The sequence below is a fragment of the Perca fluviatilis genome, chromosome 12 (genome assembly GCF_010015445.1).
Source record: "Perca fluviatilis chromosome 12, GENO_Pfluv_1.0, whole genome shotgun sequence".
NCBI lineage: Eukaryota > Metazoa > Chordata > Actinopteri > Perciformes > Percidae > Perca > Perca fluviatilis.
The window spans coordinates 2,520,899-2,541,075 of record NC_053123.1 but is presented as its reverse complement, the minus strand read 5'-3'; the positions used below and the strand labels follow the sequence as shown (position 1 = coordinate 2,541,075).

The 20,177-nt window shown below is 41.2% G+C and overlaps 1 protein-coding gene across 2 annotated transcripts; it reads right to left on the bottom strand.

The window, feature by feature from the left end:
• Positions 1–237: 237 nt before the first annotated feature.
• On the bottom strand, positions 238–18,733 carry LOC120569641 (interferon alpha/beta receptor 2-like). Of its 2 annotated transcripts, none has more exons than XM_039817606.1 (7): positions 18,579–18,733; positions 18,019–18,151; positions 14,738–14,916; positions 13,370–13,515; positions 5,222–5,384; positions 2,276–2,397; positions 238–985 (listed from the first exon to the last, which is right to left on the bottom strand). In XM_039817606.1, the coding sequence occupies exons 1-7, from the start codon at positions 18,616–18,618 to the stop codon at positions 902–904; spliced, it is 867 nt and encodes a 288-aa protein (XP_039673540.1). In that variant the 5' UTR covers positions 18,619–18,733; the 3' UTR covers positions 238–901. The 2 variants fall into 2 exon arrangements, with proteins under 2 accessions (XP_039673540.1, XP_039673539.1); XM_039817605.1 differs by having other exon boundaries at positions 18,542–18,672.
• Between the last annotated feature and the right edge of the window lie 1,444 nt (positions 18,734–20,177).

The window sequence follows — 20,177 nt, the reverse complement described above, 5'->3', positions numbered from 1 at the left end:
ATCACCCAGGTGGGTGCTACACATTAGTGGTGTTAGAGAGCAGTCCCCACCCCTCCCCCAAAAGCGCTTTGAGTGTCTATGATAAAGCGCTATATAAATGTAATAAATGCTGGTCTTACAGGGAGGTGTGTTCAGGTGAATTGCTATCTTGAGGCAGCGGGAAGTGACCAACAAAAACCTGGTCTAAAGTCAATAGCGCAGCATTTCTTTAGCGTTAAAGAAGTCGTACAACTCTCCTACAGGATACCATGCTTTATTCACTAGATGGTTATGATTATATTGCACTCAAGAAAAATACATGTAAGAACAGTAACAAAGAAAAGAGTCACAGAAAAAGGAAAAAAAAAATCACAGCATTTAAGTAAAATTACAATAATAAAACAAGTACATGCAGTAATAATACTCAAACTAATGCATGAACTATGCTAAAGTTTTATGCCTATTCCTATGACTTGGTTGTTCAGGGTCTAATGCATCAGTCTACTTTAAATCTAAAGTGAACTTTTGATTTCTGTTCTGTTCATACTCATTTGATGTAGTTATTCAATGAATTATAAAAGTTCTATTAGGAAATGAAGTCACAGCAGCAGAAGGAAACCATTAACAGACAGCAACTTCATCCATCTCAAACAAATTTTAGGAAAGTCAGAAGAAGAATCAGAGGACATTAGAAATATTGGCATAGAAACAGGATAATAACAATTTACAAAAACATCTCACTCTGATAGTAAACCATAAACTTTACCCCTCAACTTCTACCTTTTCTCAAAACCAGACAACCAAACCAATTCCACTTAAACAAGCTCCGCTGGTCTCCAGCTTACATCCTGTCCCTCTGCAACACTTTAAACGGCTTGAAACATTTGATTTCAGAGCCACGCGGCTGTCTTCCTGTCCTTCCTCAGAGCTGCTCCTCAGTGGATGAACAGTCAGAGAGTTGGACCGGAGCACTTCCACCAGTCTGGCACTGGAGGAGGACGTATGACTGGAGAGAAGAGAGAAAGAGTCAGAGACAGACAATACCAGGGTTGTTGTTTTCCCAAGGTCCCATGGCATGAAAAAGTCACTTTATGAGTTTTTTTAACATTGATATGCAATCCCCCAGCCTGCCTATGGTCCCCCAGTGGCTAGAAATGGTGATAGGTGTAAACCGAGCCCTGGGTATCCTGCTCTGCCTTTGAGAAAATGAAAGCTCAGATGGGCCGATCTGGAATCTTCTCCTTATGAGGTCATAAGGAGCAAGGTTACCTCCCCTTTCTCTGCTTTGCCCACCCAGAGAATTTGGCCCACCCATGAGAGAGAGAGAGAGACATCATGGCTTTCAAACGAGCAAAGTGGCAGTTGGTCAAGCCACACCCCCACCCCCCCCCTTGCCCCCTCTCCTTCTCAATAGCTACAGACACAGAAATGGCACATCCAAGGAAAGCTCATTGTGGGACTGGCTCTAGTGGCTATAATTCTGCACCAAGGCTGAATTTCGGGAAAGAGACTTCAGATACAGTATTAGGGGACCACTAAGATCTATATAAAAGAGACTTCAGATACAGTATTAGGGGACCACTAAGGCCTATATAAAAGAGACTTCAGATACAGTATTAGGGGACCACTAAGGCCTATATAAAAGAGACTTCAGATACAGTATTAGGGGACCACTAAGGCCTATATAAAATACTTCAGATACAGTATTAGGGGACCACTAAGGCCTATATAAAAGAGACTTCAGATACAGTATTAGGGGACCACTAAGGTCTATATAAAAGAGACTTCAGATACAGTATTAGGGGACCACTAAGGCCTATATAAAATACTTCAGATACAGTATTAGGGGACCACTAAGGCCTATATAAAAGAGACTTCAGATACAGTATTAGGGGACCACTAAGGTCTATATAAAAGAGACTTCAGATACAGTATTAGGGGACCACTAAGGCCTATATAAAAGACTTCAGATACAGTATTAGGGGACCACTAAGGCCTATATAAAAGAGACTTCAGATACAGTATTAGGGGACCACTAAGGTCTATATAAAAGAGACTTCAGATACAGTATTAGGGGACTACTAGGGTCTATATAAAGGCATCCAAAGAGCACCATGTCATGGGACCTTTAATTAGTTCAGGTACTAACCAATCAAACGGAAAATCGGAGTAAGTGTCTGGATAACAGTGGCACATTCTCTCTGTGTGCACATGGAGTATATTTTGAGTGCTAAATGTAAGGTGAGGATGAACAATTGATTCTTCGAGTCCCAGCACACACAGTTGGATCTGTTACCAGGGTTTTGGGGAGGCGTTCTCTGAGTAATTCAAAGCTCAGCTGACCGCTGTAGATGACCAGTCCTGTGACGAGGAAGCCCAGGGCACAGAAAGCCGCCACCAGGCTGAAGACCACATACACTGGGGGGACAGGAGGACAGCAACATGCATCACATTCACAGACTGGCACACTTGTCATTATATCAAAAATCTAGTTACTTGTGGAAAGGCTGGACATTCAATTAGCCTTCAGTTTTAAGGTGAGAATCCCAGAAAATAACCTGTAGTCTATATCCTCAACGTTCCACTTCTGGGATTGTTCCGGATTTCACTCATTTAGGCCGGATAATCTGTACCCTTCCTCTTAACTGCTCCTCAGATCTCTGCAGGGTAAATCCAGACAGCTAGCTAGACTATCTGTCCAATCTGAGTTTTCTCTCGCATGACTAAAACTACTTTTGAACATACACATCTTACACTAAAACAAGTTCCTTCCCGAGGCTATTTAGCAGAGGCACCGTTGGGCGCTTAGCTCCGCCCATGACGATTGTGATTGGATTAATGGCCCTGACACACCAACCCGATAATCGTCCGTCTGGCGAGGTCAGTGACTCAAGTCTGTTCGGTGTGTTCCGTGCTGTCGTCCCTCGAAGGAGCTGTCGGCAGGGGCGTCGGACTGGGGGTAAAACCAATACTGATTACCAGGGCCCAAGGGGAGAGAGGGCCCTTGAAAAGTCTGGAATATATTTTATTTTACCTGGATACTTTCATTTCCTATTTCAATTTAAAATTTTAATAAAAGTTAGTGTATTGGCTGAATAACTTAGTTGATTGAAATTTTTTATACAAAAAGGTCTCACCCACCCCTTGCTAATGCGCCAAATGGTTTAGTCCATCTGCACGCATTTTGTTTATGTTAGTTCAGTTGAGCGTCTGGTGGAGCGCAAACTTCTGCTGTAGAAATGTCTTTCTCAAAGAGTCAAATCATGTTACCAAAAAGAAAGGAAAGACAGGAGAAGGAGAGAAAACAGAATGAGGGGAAACTATTGGTAACTGACTTCTTTTCAAAGAAAGGTGAGCACAAACTAAAAAAGAAATCCATGGTGCTAAACTGCTTGAATCTCTCTGCGACCGTTAGCGCTAAAAACGGACTGAGACAACCCATATAAAGAGCAGAACATACACTTTCAAATGATAATTTGGTTATACATGCAGTCTGAGCTAAAGGCTACATAAATAAACTACTATAACAATACTGTTTGCATACAACACACCATTGTAATAGCCTCATTTAAAACATGTTTAATTTTAAATTAATATGCTATAATGTCTATAATTAGCAATAATAGGCTAATCAGTGTCAGACTTGGTAGCTCATCGGTAGATACATATCATGTCAACATTATAGTTATGTCAGATTTAGTAGAAACATTGTGAAACACATGGCCCTCAGTTTCAGAAACTGTCCCACCAGGGAGAGGCGTAGCAACAGACCCCTCATCCTCATCTTTGGATTTGAGACAAGCAAATATCAAAATTAAAGCAAACCATGTTTAGCCATTTTGACTGAAAGGTGTTAAGTAACATTAACATCTTAGTGTGTTTTATTATATTAGGTTACAATTATGTAAGAGGTTAATATCAGATGTATCCTTCATAGAGAAAGATGATCTGATTGAGGATGATGGGAGTGAAGACAGCAGGGAGCATGAGTGTTGCTCTGAACACAGTGTGGAAATGAGAGCTGAGGAACTGGAAAGTAGGCAGAGCACTGCAGACCAGTTTTTGCCAGAGGATCCAGGACTATGGCCAGATACATTTCCAGATGATCAGAGAGACACCATAGCACGCAGGTTGGCAAGTAAAGGTACAGAGAAAACAAACAAAATGTAGTAGTAACCACAGTAAAGTAGGCTAGAGAATGTTGAAAAAGGAGGTTTGAAATGTGTGTTATCAGGCTACTCTAAGCATTACAGTTAATAGTTATTACCCTATAAACATCTAGGCCTCCAGATTCATGTGTACAGAGGCCCGATTATTTATTTATTTTTGTGGTGGGGGAGGGGGGGTGTTGAGGAACATGGGGGCCCATCAGGACTGCCTATGCATAGGGCCCAGGCTCTGGTGCTACGCCCCTGGCTGTCGGCCTTCATTTTGGCCGACCATGCTTGGTCGGAGGGCGGGCAGTCGGACTAGGCTGCTAACCCGGAAATAACGAGTGACGAACGCCTCTCAAAATCTGACGAAAATCTTTTAAACTGACCTTTGTCGATCTGAAATGAAGACAGATTCAGCAACTGCACGGCCTATTTCTCGCTTATAATGTTTTCAGTGAACTATTTTCGTAAAATACAAGATCGTATTTCGAACACGCTGCCATTAGTGTCAGCTGGAGAAGCCAGACCCACGTGACGCGTTGTCACGTACGCTCAAGACGGCGTCGCTTCAGTGTGTTCCGAGGCACTTTTTGGACCAAGGGGAGCCGACTGATCAGTCCCACTGCCTTTTCTGCCGATAGTCAGGTGTGTCAAGGCCTTAGAGAAAAGGCAATAACCAGAGCACATTTTTCTCCCATCCCAGAATGCCGTGTGGCCTCACCAGACACTGCGGCACAGCGGAGGAGGGTCTGGCAAAGCGAGACTAATAACCTGAGACCTGGCAAGCTTCAGTGTTAAACTGTCCAATATCAACATCTCTGAGAGGAACTGTTAAAATTCAAATGAAGTTCCTCTTTCAGCCTTTAAACACTGGAGAGGAACACTAGCCTATTCAAACACAGTTCAGTTCCCAGTTTTAATCACTCTGACCTTCATATAGGTAAATATCTTGTTTTTGTGGCATTAATGTCTGCTTATTATGATCATCCCCAAAATAAACCGATTGAAAGAAAAGGCACATGCTTGGATTACCATTGTCCGTCTGATTTATTGGCGGCTGCTGAGCCTGGCAGTAAAAGAAGACGTACGTGATCTCCTGGACGGAGGAGGGCTGGTGAGGGCACAGTGAGGCTGACTGGAGACAGGCTTGGTGTTGAAGAACGATGTCACAGAGACGCTCACACAGTACTCCACCCCCGGCTGCAGGTACCCGATCACGTGCTCCTCCTCGTAAGGCACACTCATCGTGAACTGCAAAACAACACACACACACACACACACACACACACACACACACACACACACACACACACACACACACACACACACACACACACACACACACACACACAAATAAAAACACACAGTGCTGTCTCCTATTGATATTTGATTTCAACTGACAGAAAATCATGTGTTTAATGTGCCAGTTGATTTTTCAACGACTATAAAAAAAATAAATACAAAATAAAACGATATATTGTGCAGCCCTAACTTCTACTATAATTTATTCTGGTCTGAAAGGGTTTAATGTTAAAATTTGAACTTTATGTTAGTACCCTTACTTGTACTTACTCTTTATTTATCTGTTTGTTTGTTGTTGTATTTTTTGTTGAAATGTAAATGTCATACTTGTACACGTTACATACATATCTTCTTTAGCACTCAGCACTAGGAAAGTGTTCATTTTATAATCTGTCTGAATAATCACTGGTGTAGTCTACGTGATACGCAGGTATACCCAGTACACCCACTGGGCCGTCCACACGGAAACGTTTTTTTGTGCAAACGCACGTTTTGCATCGTTTGGGCCGACCGTCCAGACGAATCCTGCAAACGCACTGCCTGAAAACGCACTTTTTTGAAACCTGGTCTCAGGGTGAAAAAATCTGAAAACGGCTCTCATTTGGCTTCGTATGGATGGTAAATACGGATCCGTATTGATGATGTCATCGCCACACCCCTCTTTTACACCCTCTCCCACGGCCGCTGACGCACACAACTGCGGTGAAGCTAAGCAAGCATGTCCCATCTCCATGGTTACACCAGCTCACTTCATCTAAATACTGGGTCTCTGCGCCCTGACCCTTCCCTCTGGATTCTATACAAGATATATATTGCTAACGTTATGTAGCCAACGTTAAACATCGCTAAAGCAGCTGACCGCTAAAGCAGCTGACCGCTCCAGCAGCGAAGTAACGTTAACGTTAGCTGCTATGGCTATCTGTTTATAAAGTGGAAGTAGATAATTTATCAACTAGCTAGCTAATCTGTCTGCTTATCAACTCCCTGAAAGGATTATAGTAACTTTTACCACGGCTTATTGTAGAAAGGCTACAGCAAGAAAAACGTATAGATTATTAAAAAGACATCATTCATGGATCATTGATGTTTGTTTGACTGCCGATGTTAGAGCTAGCGAACGTTAGCGCGCTAACGTTAGCTCGCTGCTAGCGCGCTGCAATCATGCAAAATAAAAAGCAATCCAACAGCACATTATATAACGTAAACAAAGACACGTTTTCTTGCGGCAGCCTTTATAAAATGAGCAGTGGTGAAAGTTATTATAGTCCACGGATGTATTAAGAGAAAATGATAATCTAGCTAGCTAGTCATGTTATGATGGGAAGTGGAAGTGACTATGCTCTTCTTCTCCGTTTTTTTGGTAAATTTCTGTAGCAGAAACAGAGCCTATTAGGCCTGGCATATGAAGTAGCGTATTGAGTCATTTACAGGTGGATTCGTTTGGACGCAACTATTCTTGAAACGAATCCAGGGAAGACGGGTTAAAAAAATATCGTTTTGGTACGTGTGGACGGGGCCTAAGAGCGCTCCACGATTTCCATATACCCACTTAAAAATGACACGCAACGACAAACTTTCCATTATATTTTTGATATATTTTGAATTGACATCTGTGTTGCTCTTCTTCACATAGGCTAAATTAAGGTATTTCCACTGTAAATTGGTGCATACAAGTGTATCAGAAAACAGGAAATTAAGTCGTTGATACTCCAAACTTCCCTGGGGGAGGACACCCAGACCCCCCACTATGATATGGCCCCCCCCTCCCCCAAAGGCAGATTCTGGCCAATATACAGTACAGTATAGCTACCCACTACAATACATTAGACTACACCACTGTGAATAATCCCATAATGGATGGGCCGTGTAAGCAAAAATAAACCATTCATTTATTCACACACTAGGAGGTGAACGTTTAGCTAAACTATGGTTGTACTGTGTTATATCATATGTTTCCTTTGCTGTTTTAAATGTCATAATTTTGTACAAGTAACAATAGGCTAAAACCTGAGCTAGTTGCGTCTAACAGTGAGTCAAAATAATAGTAATAGTTTGGGGTAAATAACTCAACAGTAATGTACGAAGAAACACTGGGTGAAAACAACATTTCTCTAGAGGTGTTAACTACCACAGGACAGGGAAACGTTGGCATTGGTGCTGCATTGACCCAATTTGATGGTGTATCCAATTTGGTCTCTCATTTTAAACTGATGATGAAATAAATGAAGAAATTAGCATGTATCCACTAGAATTTTAAAACCGCAATTAGAACTTCATGTTGAGAAATAAAATGTAAAAAAAATAGAACAGAAATGTAGATGAACTCCATGAGTTTAGCATTTCTAAAATCTTCGTAACAGGCCTGAATTTCGGCAGGATTATGAAAATCTGCTGGCCCCGATTGTTATGAAACCTGGTAGAAAGGTGTCACGTGGGTGACACGTGCTAAAACACAAATATCACCACAAACAATATGGGGAAAAAACATCAAAATCATGTTTTTTTCGTGTGTAGGGGCTCAGGGGCCAACAGGGCTTTGGCTTTGGAGGTCTGCCTCTCTGAGGCTAAATCTACACTACTATGATTTGGTTTTTAAGCGGTGTTTTGAGCCAAAAAACTAGCCTTGATGCCAGCCGAACTTAGCCCCGCCCACAATATTTGAGGTTGGGAAGTTCGGTCTGGACTTGATCCGTTGTGGAGCAACTATGCTCCAACCAGAGCTGTTTGGACCAATCAAATTGTCAGGGCGGGCTTTATACGATGATGGATCAACAGTTACAACAAAGATGGCTGCCGCTGGAGAATTGAGATGTGTAGATTCCGCCATCGCGTCTGTTATAGAAGATATCGACAGCGCATTCATTTTTAAAGAGGAACAGAGAACCGCGATCACGTATGTATACACACTGCCACACCCGTCCGCACAACATGGAAACTGCCGCCTCTGCCTCTGCTCTGTCGAAGCCTGCCTTTGACTTATAGGTTCTGTGACGTCTGTCTGTCTCCGTTGCTCTGATTGGTTGTAGGTCTATCCAATTGAGTGCAGAGGCATTATCTTTCCTGGTTGGGTTGAAAAATGCCCCATAATCACAGCCCAATGGAGCAGCATCAGACTCTGACTGACTAGAATCTGAGTATGACCACGTCAGGCTACCAAAAAACATCTCTGTGCACACAAGTGTTTTAGCTCCAATAGCAGCTAACTAATCTCCGTTTATACTAACGGCCAAACCGCATATCACATGACCATTCACATATACTGGGCATGTGCGTGCCGGAATAATGTTACAATCCACATTCCGTTCTGTGAGAACTCTCCGTTTTATTTGTATCCTAAATTACACTGTTTTCTGTGTGAACAAACCTCGGGCCAATCCTTCCGCCCATCCTGACTCTTTTGTATCTTACTACACACCACTAAATGAATGTAGCAGTTGTTAGAGAATATGTGTATCCTTGTGTGTGTCATTAAACCTTGAGAACATTGTGAACTGAACCCTGCTTCGTGTCCCTTTGTTCTCCGAGATCTCGCCAATGAGGAGGTAGAATAGAAAGAAACAGGGAACGACAAGGCGACAAGGGCGGCAGAAAGTACAGACTGGGAGTCTGTCTGACGTTACTCTGCGGTTGGAAATCACGGATGTGTGAAGTTGAAAATACAGAAACTACTCGGAGAAAGAACAAAGGTGAAGAGTAAGAGCAGGGAGCTTGGAGCGAGGACGAGGTGGAGCTATAACTGAAGGTATGTAAGCTACCTAACCGATAAGACTGACTGACGTGTGTCGTCGTTTCCAAAGCAACTCCGCAGTTTTAAAACCAAAACGGGGGCAGCAGTGTTTCCAAATGTCTCTGTTTTAGGGGCTCGGAAACTCTGCAGTAGTGTGGACGCGATGCGAGGCATAAACATAGCAAAAGATATTCGTTTTTTAGTGTAATCGTAGCCTGATTGCCCTTCTAGTTGACAGCATGTTTCAGCTGGTCAAGGTGGGGCTAATGAACCTACGGTATTCGTTAAAGTAAGTTGTTGAAGAGTGGAGTGAAATGTTTAATATTCCTCCCTGGGTTGTAGTGGAGTAGAAGTTAAGTAGCATAAAACGGGAATATTTAAAGGTGCTCTAAGCGATGTCACGCGTTTTTTAGGCTACAACATGTTTTTGTCACATACAGCAAACATCTGCTCACTATCTGCTATAGCTGCCTGTCCCCTGAACACACTGTAAAAAAAACATCTCACTATCTGCTAGCTGCCTGTCCCCTGAACACACTGTAAAAAACATCTCCTCACTGTCTGCTAGCTGCCTGTCCCCTGAACACACTGTAAAAAACATCTCCTCACTGTCTGCTAGCTGCCTGTCCCCTGAACACACTGTAAAAAACATCTCCTCACTATCTGCTAGCTGTCTGTCCCCTGAACACACTGTAAAAAACATCTCCTCACTATCTGCTAGCTGCCTGTCCCCTGAACACACTGTAAAAAACATCTCCTCACTGTCTGCTAGCTGCCTGTCCCCTGAACACACTGTAAAAAACATCTCCTCACTGTCTGCTAGCTGTCTGTCCCCTGAACACACTGTAAAAAACATCTCCTCACTATCTGCTAGCTGCCTGTCCCCTGAACACACTGTAAAAAACATCTCCTCACTGTCTGCTAGCTGCCTGTCCCCTGAACACACTGTAAAAAACATCTCCTCACTGTCTGCTAGCTGCCTGTCCCCTGAACACACTGTAAAAAAACGCGGTCTCTGTAGACAGCCCAGGGTCCACAAATGCCAAAAAAAAAAAACTGGCCAAACAGCACCACCAAACATAACAGCGTTCCAGCCAATAACCGACAAGAAGGAGTTGGGGGTGGGGGTTGGGGGGTTAGTGCGCGGAGGCGGGGGGGAGGGGACGGGATGAGGAGGAGGGAGGGGCGAGCTAGCCTCCGTTTTCTTTGACAACACTTTGAACGTCAACAAGAAGTGACATCACCCAACATCGCTTAGAAAACCTTTAAGTAAAGTTCCTTAAAATTGTGTTAAAGTTCTAAGTGCAGTAATTGTACATAGTTACTTTCCAAAACTTTAATTAACAAAGCAATTTCAATAAAGTTTGTTTTCATGTTTCAATTTGTATCATTTTTAAGCAGAGGACACGTTAACTGAAGAGAGATGTAGCAGGGCCCCCTGCTACATATATTGTATAAAATGAAGTTGCATATTAAACCAGGCCTACAATAATGTGTAGGATGGCCTAAAGCCTTTATACTGTACCTTTTTTGCATAGAATACTAAGCTATTAAAATAATAATTGTAGGCATGATGTTATAAATCATCTTATAATGTTACACATGCATGTAGCACATTGAATCCTTAGGATGAACTGTATCTGTGGATGGCTACCTTAGAGACTAACTAATCTATAGGCCAGTAAGCCTATCATCAGTGGGGATTTATATTTGCTGATATTATGTTGAAATTATGTTAAGACATTTTCGTTTTTTGGAAAGAATTTCTAAAATTGACAATAATTTGGTGGCCCTGCTGTAGTGACCCTGAGGACCCCCTAGGGGTCCAGGGCCCGCTGTTGAAGGTCTCTGAGTTATATAAAGAAACAAACAGTGTAGTAAATAAATATTCCAGTTGTTATTGTGAAAACCTGCAGCCACATTTTGTTGTATTTTATTCTTCAGTTTATGGGGTTGTCTCGTGTTATTTCTATCAGCCACTTTTGGGGCCAGATTTGTTCTGTGTGTTGGAAAAGTTCTGTATTTGTTTCTTTAGGGGACATGCTTTTCTTTCTTTTTTTTCACTGTTCGTTGTAACTATCTGGTCACGCACTTCCCAAGAAATTGTTGCAGTTCATGTAGAAAAGGTGACACTTCCTGTGTCAAAGTACACATTTTGCCAAGAAAAAAAAGCTGCCGCACACCCAGGTGTTGAGACAGGAAACGCAAAGCAGCAAGACGCAGGCTCACTGATGTGTAAAAAGTGGCAGTATGTCTGTTGTTCTATCTCCCCTGATTTGAGATTATTTCAGTAATACGCTCGCTTGTTAAAGAAAGTAAAAAAGCTACCCATGTCTCCTGAATGCCACACTTCACTCGGCTTTATAGTCCAGATTTCGTTTTCACGTTTTGAAGCTTTAGGGGAACAGGAAGTTTATTCAGACAGTTTGTGTCTCAAAACCCACACAGTGAAAAACATCAGCCATCTGAGGGAGTCTGACGCCTCTCTAAGCCGTAGATATGAGTTTCCCTCGATATTGTGATTGGCCTTTGATGAGTCTGTTAGGGAGATAAAGAAGAGCTGCCTTGTGGCTTTGCTGTTGTGATTTCTCAGTATTTCACGCTGCTCTGAGTTTCCTATCATGTGAGATATGAACCTTTCTGAGAAATCAAAACAGCAAAGCCACAAGGCAGCTCTTTATCTCTCTAACAGCGGTTGTCCACCAATCAGAAGGTTGGTGGTTCGATCCCCGGCCCCTGCAGTCTACATATCGAAGTGTCTTTGGCATGATACTGAACTCCGGATTGTTTCTGATGCTGCGCCATCGGTGTGTAAACAGCGGCGTTTTTAGCCCTTTGTTAGGGGTGCCGACGCACCCCTAAACGTGATTCTGACACCCCTTAAAAATTATTATCTATCGTGAGCTAAGGAGTTCTGCTCTAGGAATATCACAGCATCGTGAAACTAAACCCAGAATCTAGACGCATAGATCATTCAGAAAAACATTCAGAGCCATTTTCAGAAAATTAGTGCTTGTCAGCCATTAGTCAAAATCACGTACATCTCTAATTTTTAAAAGTTATTGACAATGCATATTGGAAATGTCTGCTTATACAGAGATACATACCCATATCCCATTTCATTTGTAATACCACCTCACCTTTGTAGTAATGGCCCTGTGGCTCAGCATTAAAGGAAGATTTCTCAGAATTGTCTTTCTAGTTACATTATTCAATGTTTCCCCTACCATGATGGTCCAAAATGGTGATGATGATGCACAGTTAGAATAATGTTAAGAGGGTGCCCCACAGGGCCCCTCCTAGAATCGGCCCTGGTATGCATGTTTATCTGATGAGCAGGTTGTATGGCAGCCCTGGCCACCAGTGAATGAATGTGTGTGTGTGAATAATGATGGGTGCTGTAGTGTAAAGCGCTTTGAGTGGTCACTAACACTAGAGAAGCACTATATAAATGCACTCCATTTACCTTTTTTTTTTACATTAAAGTTGTAGCGTGCCGTTTCTGTCTTTGCACACCAGAAACATGTCTGTACACATGCATGTTTCCCATAAACATAACCATAAATATATACTGATTTGATTACAGCAAAGACAACGTCAGCAGTATTGACGGCAAAATAGGATCCAGAATATCTCGTTCTGTATTGACAGGTGCAATATTTGAAAATCGATAGTTATTTATTCTTTTATTTTTAATTACATTTATATCTGCATTTATGTCAAAACCTCGAGACTTTCAAACATCAAAATGTCATTTATTAAATGTATTCATGTCAAAATGACATATGAACATCTTTTCCTATCCTATTTTGCCTGGAAACGCTTCCAACGCGCTTGCGTGTCGCGTGAAAAATAGGCGTCGGTCCTATTTCTAGCAGGTCCGCGCCTGAGACGTGCGTGTCACGCAGGCAGTGTGGAAGCTCTAACCTGTTAACATGGGAGCCCAAATAAAAAACGGACACGCCACGCAGCTGACTGGCTCACGCCACGCAGCCAGTGTGCAGGAGGCCTTATTGTCCCAGTAGCCATGACAGTGAGCCTGCCTGAACAATAGCAGGACCCTGAAACCTTTACACCTCTGCTTTTCCTGCTGTAGCTCCTACACAAATGGTTATTTTACACAAGTATTTGTATAAAATAACCAATTTGTACATTGTTTATTAACATTATTTTTTTTTATTGCTGCATCTTTGAGCCTGACACCTACCTCCACACCATCCCTGGTTCTTTGCACACGGAGGACGAGTTGACGGTGGATGTCTTTCAGCCGCCCCAATGTTGTTGGGACTCCGATGTGCAGGAGCAGACAGTTCCCACAGCCGGACACAGACACCTCCGGAGGTCCCAGCACAGCTACAGACACAAAGCAACTACCTTTCAGATCCTAATAATCATCGTTTAAAAAAAAACTGAAGCAAAGATGTCATTCAGATGTTGGACGGAACTTGCACATTCACTCCTTTTACAACATGTTGAAAAAAGAAAACTCATGTGTACTAAGTACACTGCATATTCCATGTTTCTATGGACCAATTATTCGGTATGTTTGCCACTGAAGTTTGCCACCATCTACCTTGCTCTCAGAACCACTGTGGCTTTAGGGTTTGGTTGAAGCAATGTGTGTAACTTTGAAATATAATAAGTGACTGTGAATTGAAGTTGTTTTTCTTATATCTTTTGTTTTTTGCTCTGCTGAAGGACAGTTCATTAGTTGCTTGTGAAAAGAAGAAAATATGTCAATATGAAGTTTGAATGATAACAGACAAGAAATGTGACAAATGAAAGAAATCAGTGGATTGTGAGTCTTGTTTAAGCGCGTCGACCAAGGCGCATTCCAAAAGGACAAGAAGGCGAATAAGTTGTCTGAAAGGTGCTCCATTATAAGTGTGTCTCACTGTCTGACAGAGTATATAGTGTAAGTGTGTGTCTCAATCAGTATATTTACATGCACATAATATTACGTTTTTTGCACTAATTCTGAAAAAGGCGATATTCCGACTAAGCTGTTTACATGGCTAATGAAAGTAAGTATTCCACTAATATTCCTGTTTACATGTAGCCGTGCAAAACAGGAGGTTTTCAAAGTTAACCAGCGGTGTTGAATGCCTCTAAAACCAGAATAATATCGGAATATATCTCACACACACAAGGCCTTATTCGGAATATGCTGTTTACATGACCTGTGTAAGGTATTTTATTGTGTAAGTTCTCAGTTGAAGGTTAAGAGGAAGTCACAGTAAACATAGGGCTTTTATTGTGACGGGGAAAACAGAAGTGGATAAAGTGTTGTATTTTGTGACATTTGACTGTGTCAGGGTGGAATAAAGTGAGACGTGCAGTGGTTCCAGCACTGGAAGCCTTGTCTTTATTTTACAGCCCGACCTGAGTCGAGACAATATAAGAAACCCTCGGCTACACCTGTAGCAAATTAGTACTGACTGACAGAGTATGTACTGGAAGGGTGTGTCTCACTGACAGAGTATATATATATATATATATATATATATATATATATATATATATATATATGTGTGTGTGTCTCACTGTCTGACAGAGTATATAGTGTGTGTCTCACTGTCTGACAGAGGCAGGAACTGGCCAGACACGGTCCACGGGGACGCCTGGGTGGCTGTGAAGGCCTGGACGCGGGCTTGGTAGTGAGTGAACGGGTCCTTGAACGCTCTGGTTAGATTACACGGCTGTCCGGCCGTCAGCTGCGAACAAGCAGCCACTGGCCTCCATACGTTCCTTCTCCTGGGGAATACAGAGGGACTGGGAATAAAAGACAATCCAAGGCCACTGGGAAGAACAATGTGTCAGCCTAAACTATGTCTTTCACCATGGCAGGTGAAGGCCAATGTGGAGAGGGAGGAAAGTGTTCTTATCAACAAGCTGATTAGAAAGGGGGGGGGCTGTGTGCACATCAGGAACTCACTTGTTATGATATTGGTCACAGTTACGCAAAAAGGAAAGTACTTAGTCACAGGCTTTAAGAGAAACAAAAATGAAACATAAGAGTTACACACATATATATATATATATATATATATATTTTTTATCTCAACAGGTGTTGGATCGACTGCCATGCAGCGGTGGAATGTAACTAAGTACATTTACTCTTTAAGTACTGTACTTAAGTCCAAATGTTGAGGTACTTGAGTCTTTTCTTTTCATGCCACTTTCTACTTCTACTCCGCTACATTTCAGAGAGAAATATTGTACTTTTTACTCCACTACATTCATCTGTTACAGCTTTAGTTACTAGTTACTTTAGTTACTCCACTACATTCATCTGTTACAGCTTTAGTTACTAGTTACTTTAGTTACTCCACTACATTCATCTGTTACAGCTTTAGTTACTAGTTACTTTAGTTACTCCGCTACATTCATCTGTTACAGCTTTAGTTACTAGTTACTTTAGTTACTCCACTACATTCATCTGTTACAGCTTTAGTTACTAGTTACTTTAGTTACTCTACTACATTCATCTGTTACAGCTTTGTACTAGTTACTTTAGTTACTCCTACATTCATCTGTTCCAGCTTTAGTTACTAGTTACTTTAGTTACTCCGCTACATTCATCTGTTCCAGCTTTAGTTACTAGTTACTTTAGTTACTCGCTACATTCATCTGTTACAGCTTTAGTTACTAGTTACTTTAGTTACTCCGCTACATTCATCTGTTACAGCTTTAGTTACTAGTTACTTTAGTTACTCCACTACATTCATCTGTTACAGCTTTAGTTACTAGTTACTTTAGTTACTCCACTACATTCATCTGTTACAGCTTTAGTTACTAGTTACTTTAGTTACTAGTTACTTTAGTTACTCCACTACATTCATCTGTTACAGCTTTAGTTACTAGTTACTTTAGTTACTCCACTACATTCATCTGTTCCAGCTTTAGTTACTAGTTACTTTAATTACTCCGCTACATTCATCTGTTCCAGCTTTAGTTACTAGTTACTTTAGTTACTCCACTACATTCATCTGTTACAGCTTTAGTTACTAGTTACTTTAGTTACTCCGCTACATTCATCTGTTACAGCTTTAGTTACTAGTTACTTTAGTTACTCCACTACATTCATCTGTTACAGCTTTAGTTACTAGTTACTTTAGTTACTCCACTACATTCATCTGTTACAGCTTTAGTTACTAGTTACTTTTGTTACTCCACTACATTCATCTGTTACAGCTTTAGTTACTAGTTACTTTACATGTTACCTGCACACTAAACACATGTAGTTTATAAAATCTGATGTTATATTATAAATGAAACTAACCAACAATAGAACGGCCTACATGGCCAGCTGAGATGATTAGACTGTTTGGATCCTTTACACGTTCTAAAGATATTTCTGCATCGAGTACTTATAATACATTAAGTACATTTTCCTGGTGATACTTACATACATTTACTTAAGTTACATTTTCAATGAAGGATTTTTACTTGTAACAGAGTACTTTTACTTTAGTAAAGGATCTGAATACTTACCATATACTGCCATGAAATGTGGGACATTCATGTTCCCTTCAGGACAACGTGTGATAACTTTGATGATCCCTTGACAATAATTTCAAGTAGAAAGTACCGCTCAGTACATGTCTCGGTCTCAATTCTTAAAAAAAAAATACTATAGATTAGGAATCCCTAAATGTGTTTTTTTATGTAAAAAAAAATATAATATATATATATAAAAAATATATATATTAGCTTATATATCTTACATAATGTTGTTCTCAGTTAAATATGGATATGTGTATCGGCCCCACAAATCCAGAATGGATCTGGCTCTATCCCTTGTTCCAGCCTGATCTGTAAACGGTGAAAGGACACTGCTGCTGCCATTTGAAGTCTAAACGACATCCAGAAAACGCAGACAAAAATCACAGAACAAAAAGTTCTGTGCCCTCTAAGAGCTGCAGATTGTTTGTGAATTTGGCTTTAGGTCAACTCACTGCTAGTCTGGATCAACGCAAGTACATTTCCAGGATAAAGCCTGACACCCGGCGCTCAGGTCTGGCCCCTTCTGCTCCCTGTGAGCTGCTGTTCTCAAACTCCCTTCGCTTCGGGAAACAACAACCAACTTCCAACTAGCGAGCTACACGCTGAAAATGACAAGTTTTTAAGAAAATTTGGATGGTGTGATAAGGCAGGCCTGCTTGGTTCTTTTAGGGAATGATTGTAAAGATTTATAAAGAATATGTTTATGTCATTTCCTCTCTAACTGGTTTAACCATGTACCAGCTAATTTAAATAGTTCACGTTACTGTATTGTGTCAACAGTTAACTTCATTTAATATTGTATGTGGTGTTTTCTTTTGAGGGGTGCAAATGTTCCACCAAAACAAGTTCCTTCCAGAGACTATGTTGCAGAGCCACCGTCACTGTGTCTGGAGCTTAACGCTACATAATGATAATGACTCATAAATAATGGTCCTTAGTCTGCCTCGCTGTGCATATCTAAGACTGGGTTGAAATAATCCATTCTCCAATTAAAATCTCTGTTGAGTGATTTGATATTGATTAATAAAATCCCGAAATCAATCTTATATATCTGCCTTATAACCATGGAAAAGTACTTTTAAACTAACTTTTTGGGCGTCAATTCTTAATGTAAATGTATTATAAAATAAATTTAAGGGTTACGTCTTGATTGCACAATTTTGCGGCAGAAGTTCTCTGAGAATCTCTCTTTTTTTATATCCAACCTAGTCTATATCCACGACGTTCTACTTCCAGGATTGCTCCGGTACCGCCGGAAATCCCGCCTCTTTTCGGCCGTGTGTCCGTCACCTTCCTCTTTCCTATCGCCTCTTCTTCCCGCTCTATCGTGGCTTTCTGTGGACTGAATACCTGAGGCTGGAGGTTTGAACGGCGAAGTGGGCGTCAGAGGGGGTGTCGAGGCCAGGCAGGAAGCGGAGCGTGTGCTCCATGTTGAAGGAGGAGATGGAGACGTTGGAAGGCGCAGGGAGGGAAACACACACCCCTGCACAGGAGGACACAAGGACAACATGAACTATGAAATTCCAGAGTGACAGTGACAATATTAGAATTCAGTAATATTTGGTTGGTCTTTCTTATTATTTATAACTCTGCAACACTAATCATCGCTGCACAAATCACAGAAACATTTCCTACACATGTGGCATGCATCTAAGCAAGCCCATTCTGAGCTACGAGCAAAGTTTGAGAGAATACCATAGCCTTTACTCCTCCTGCCAACATCCATATACACTTGTACACACACCTTGCACACATCTCAGTCCAAAGGTGTAAACACAGAGAGATGGAGAGGATTAAACACACACAATGTCCCTACAACGCTAATAAAGCTGACCTGAACAGTGACAACATGCATTCATCTCAACATATTCACCATACTTTCTCCCCACATCCAACCCAGGGAGCATTACCAAGGTGTAAATGCAGAAGGAGAAGCATCCACAGCCCCATCTTCCCTCCATGGAATGTGTGATGGCTGGCAGTTAAACGTCTCGTGCGAGGCAAGGCTGGTTTTAGGGTTAGAGTACACACAACATATAGAGAGGAATGGGAGGGAGCTGGGGTATGTGTGGGGGTTGGGAAATGAACACCGGTTGTTGTCATATGCAGCGCTGAGTTTCTGTTTCCCCAGAAGTCCCTCCCTGTGCATATTGTCCTTCCAGTCCCACATTTAGCTGAGTGAGCTCTCAGAGTCGCACACTTGACTTCAACATCACCTTGTTTCTTCATCTGGGACTTTTATTTCTCCTTCTTGTGTTTAGTATATTCGTCTGGGCTTTAGTATCTTTCTGTACAAAGTAAGCGTGAAGAATTTGTGCTTGTTTTACTGCAATTAAATGTATGACAAACCATGGCTTGCATTGTAAAAATTTAACTTTTATTACTTGTGAATTGTACATGTTTATGGCTGAGTAACGAGCATGACATTACGATTTTATAATGAGTATAAAAAATATGTCACATGGAATTTGTTCGATTATATTGCTGAAATAAAGTTGGCTGCATACTTGAACTAGACACAATACACAATACATTATCCTACTATCCTGATACAATGTGTAGCTTCAAATAAGTGCATTGTTATTATGATTGTACATTGAACATGACAATAATATGGCAAAAATAAAAACAGAATGGCGTGTATGTAACCATGTCCTGTAGATAACTGTAACATTCATCCATACTCCGCAGTCACAATTCAAACATGATCTGAAATGCATGATGTATAAGAACCTAAACAGTCAGTCAGGATTTAAAAAAAATGTAAATACATGATGATGATGATGATGATGATGATCACTTCTACTATCATCTCTGAATCATGAATATTTGGAGTTTTATAGATTTAAGTGCTGCGAGTCAATCAGCATACATGACCTCAAAGTGCTTCTGTTTGCAGCAGTAATCTACAAATCACAAAGTATAAAATGTCTTAATTGATGAACCTGACACTTATTTTAAATACATTTCAAATTCAACAAATTGTTGAGGTTTCATTTGATTTCATTCTGATTAGGCAGCTAATAGGGTCAGCTCTAGTCTCATTATATAGAGCTGAAGAGAATAAATTCTGATTTGGACAAAAAAAAGCATTTTTAACAGCATTACATTTCTTCTTTTTTTTTGCAAACTACTATTCTGCCTTCGCTATATTCACAAAGTTTCAGTGCATGTCGAAGGAGCATATTTCAAGTTTGAGACGCTCTCAGACTGTAAATCACCGGTCAAGTGTGAAGTGTACCTGCTTTCTCTCTCCCTGGACTATTCTACTGAAGTGGCTTTCCCCTAACAGACCTCCAAGAGAGGGGGGTCCTCAACACCAGGAAGAAATACCCTCAATTTAAAAACACCCCTTGCTCTTTGCTTTAATAGCATCAACTCTCCCGACATTATTGGACAAAAGCAATCCAGCGTTGCAAAAAAAATTGCTACCGACTGGTTTGGGTGGACTTCCACGGATAAGTTCTTTTCCACTAATGCCCTAAGATTCCAGGGGTGAACCCCCTGCA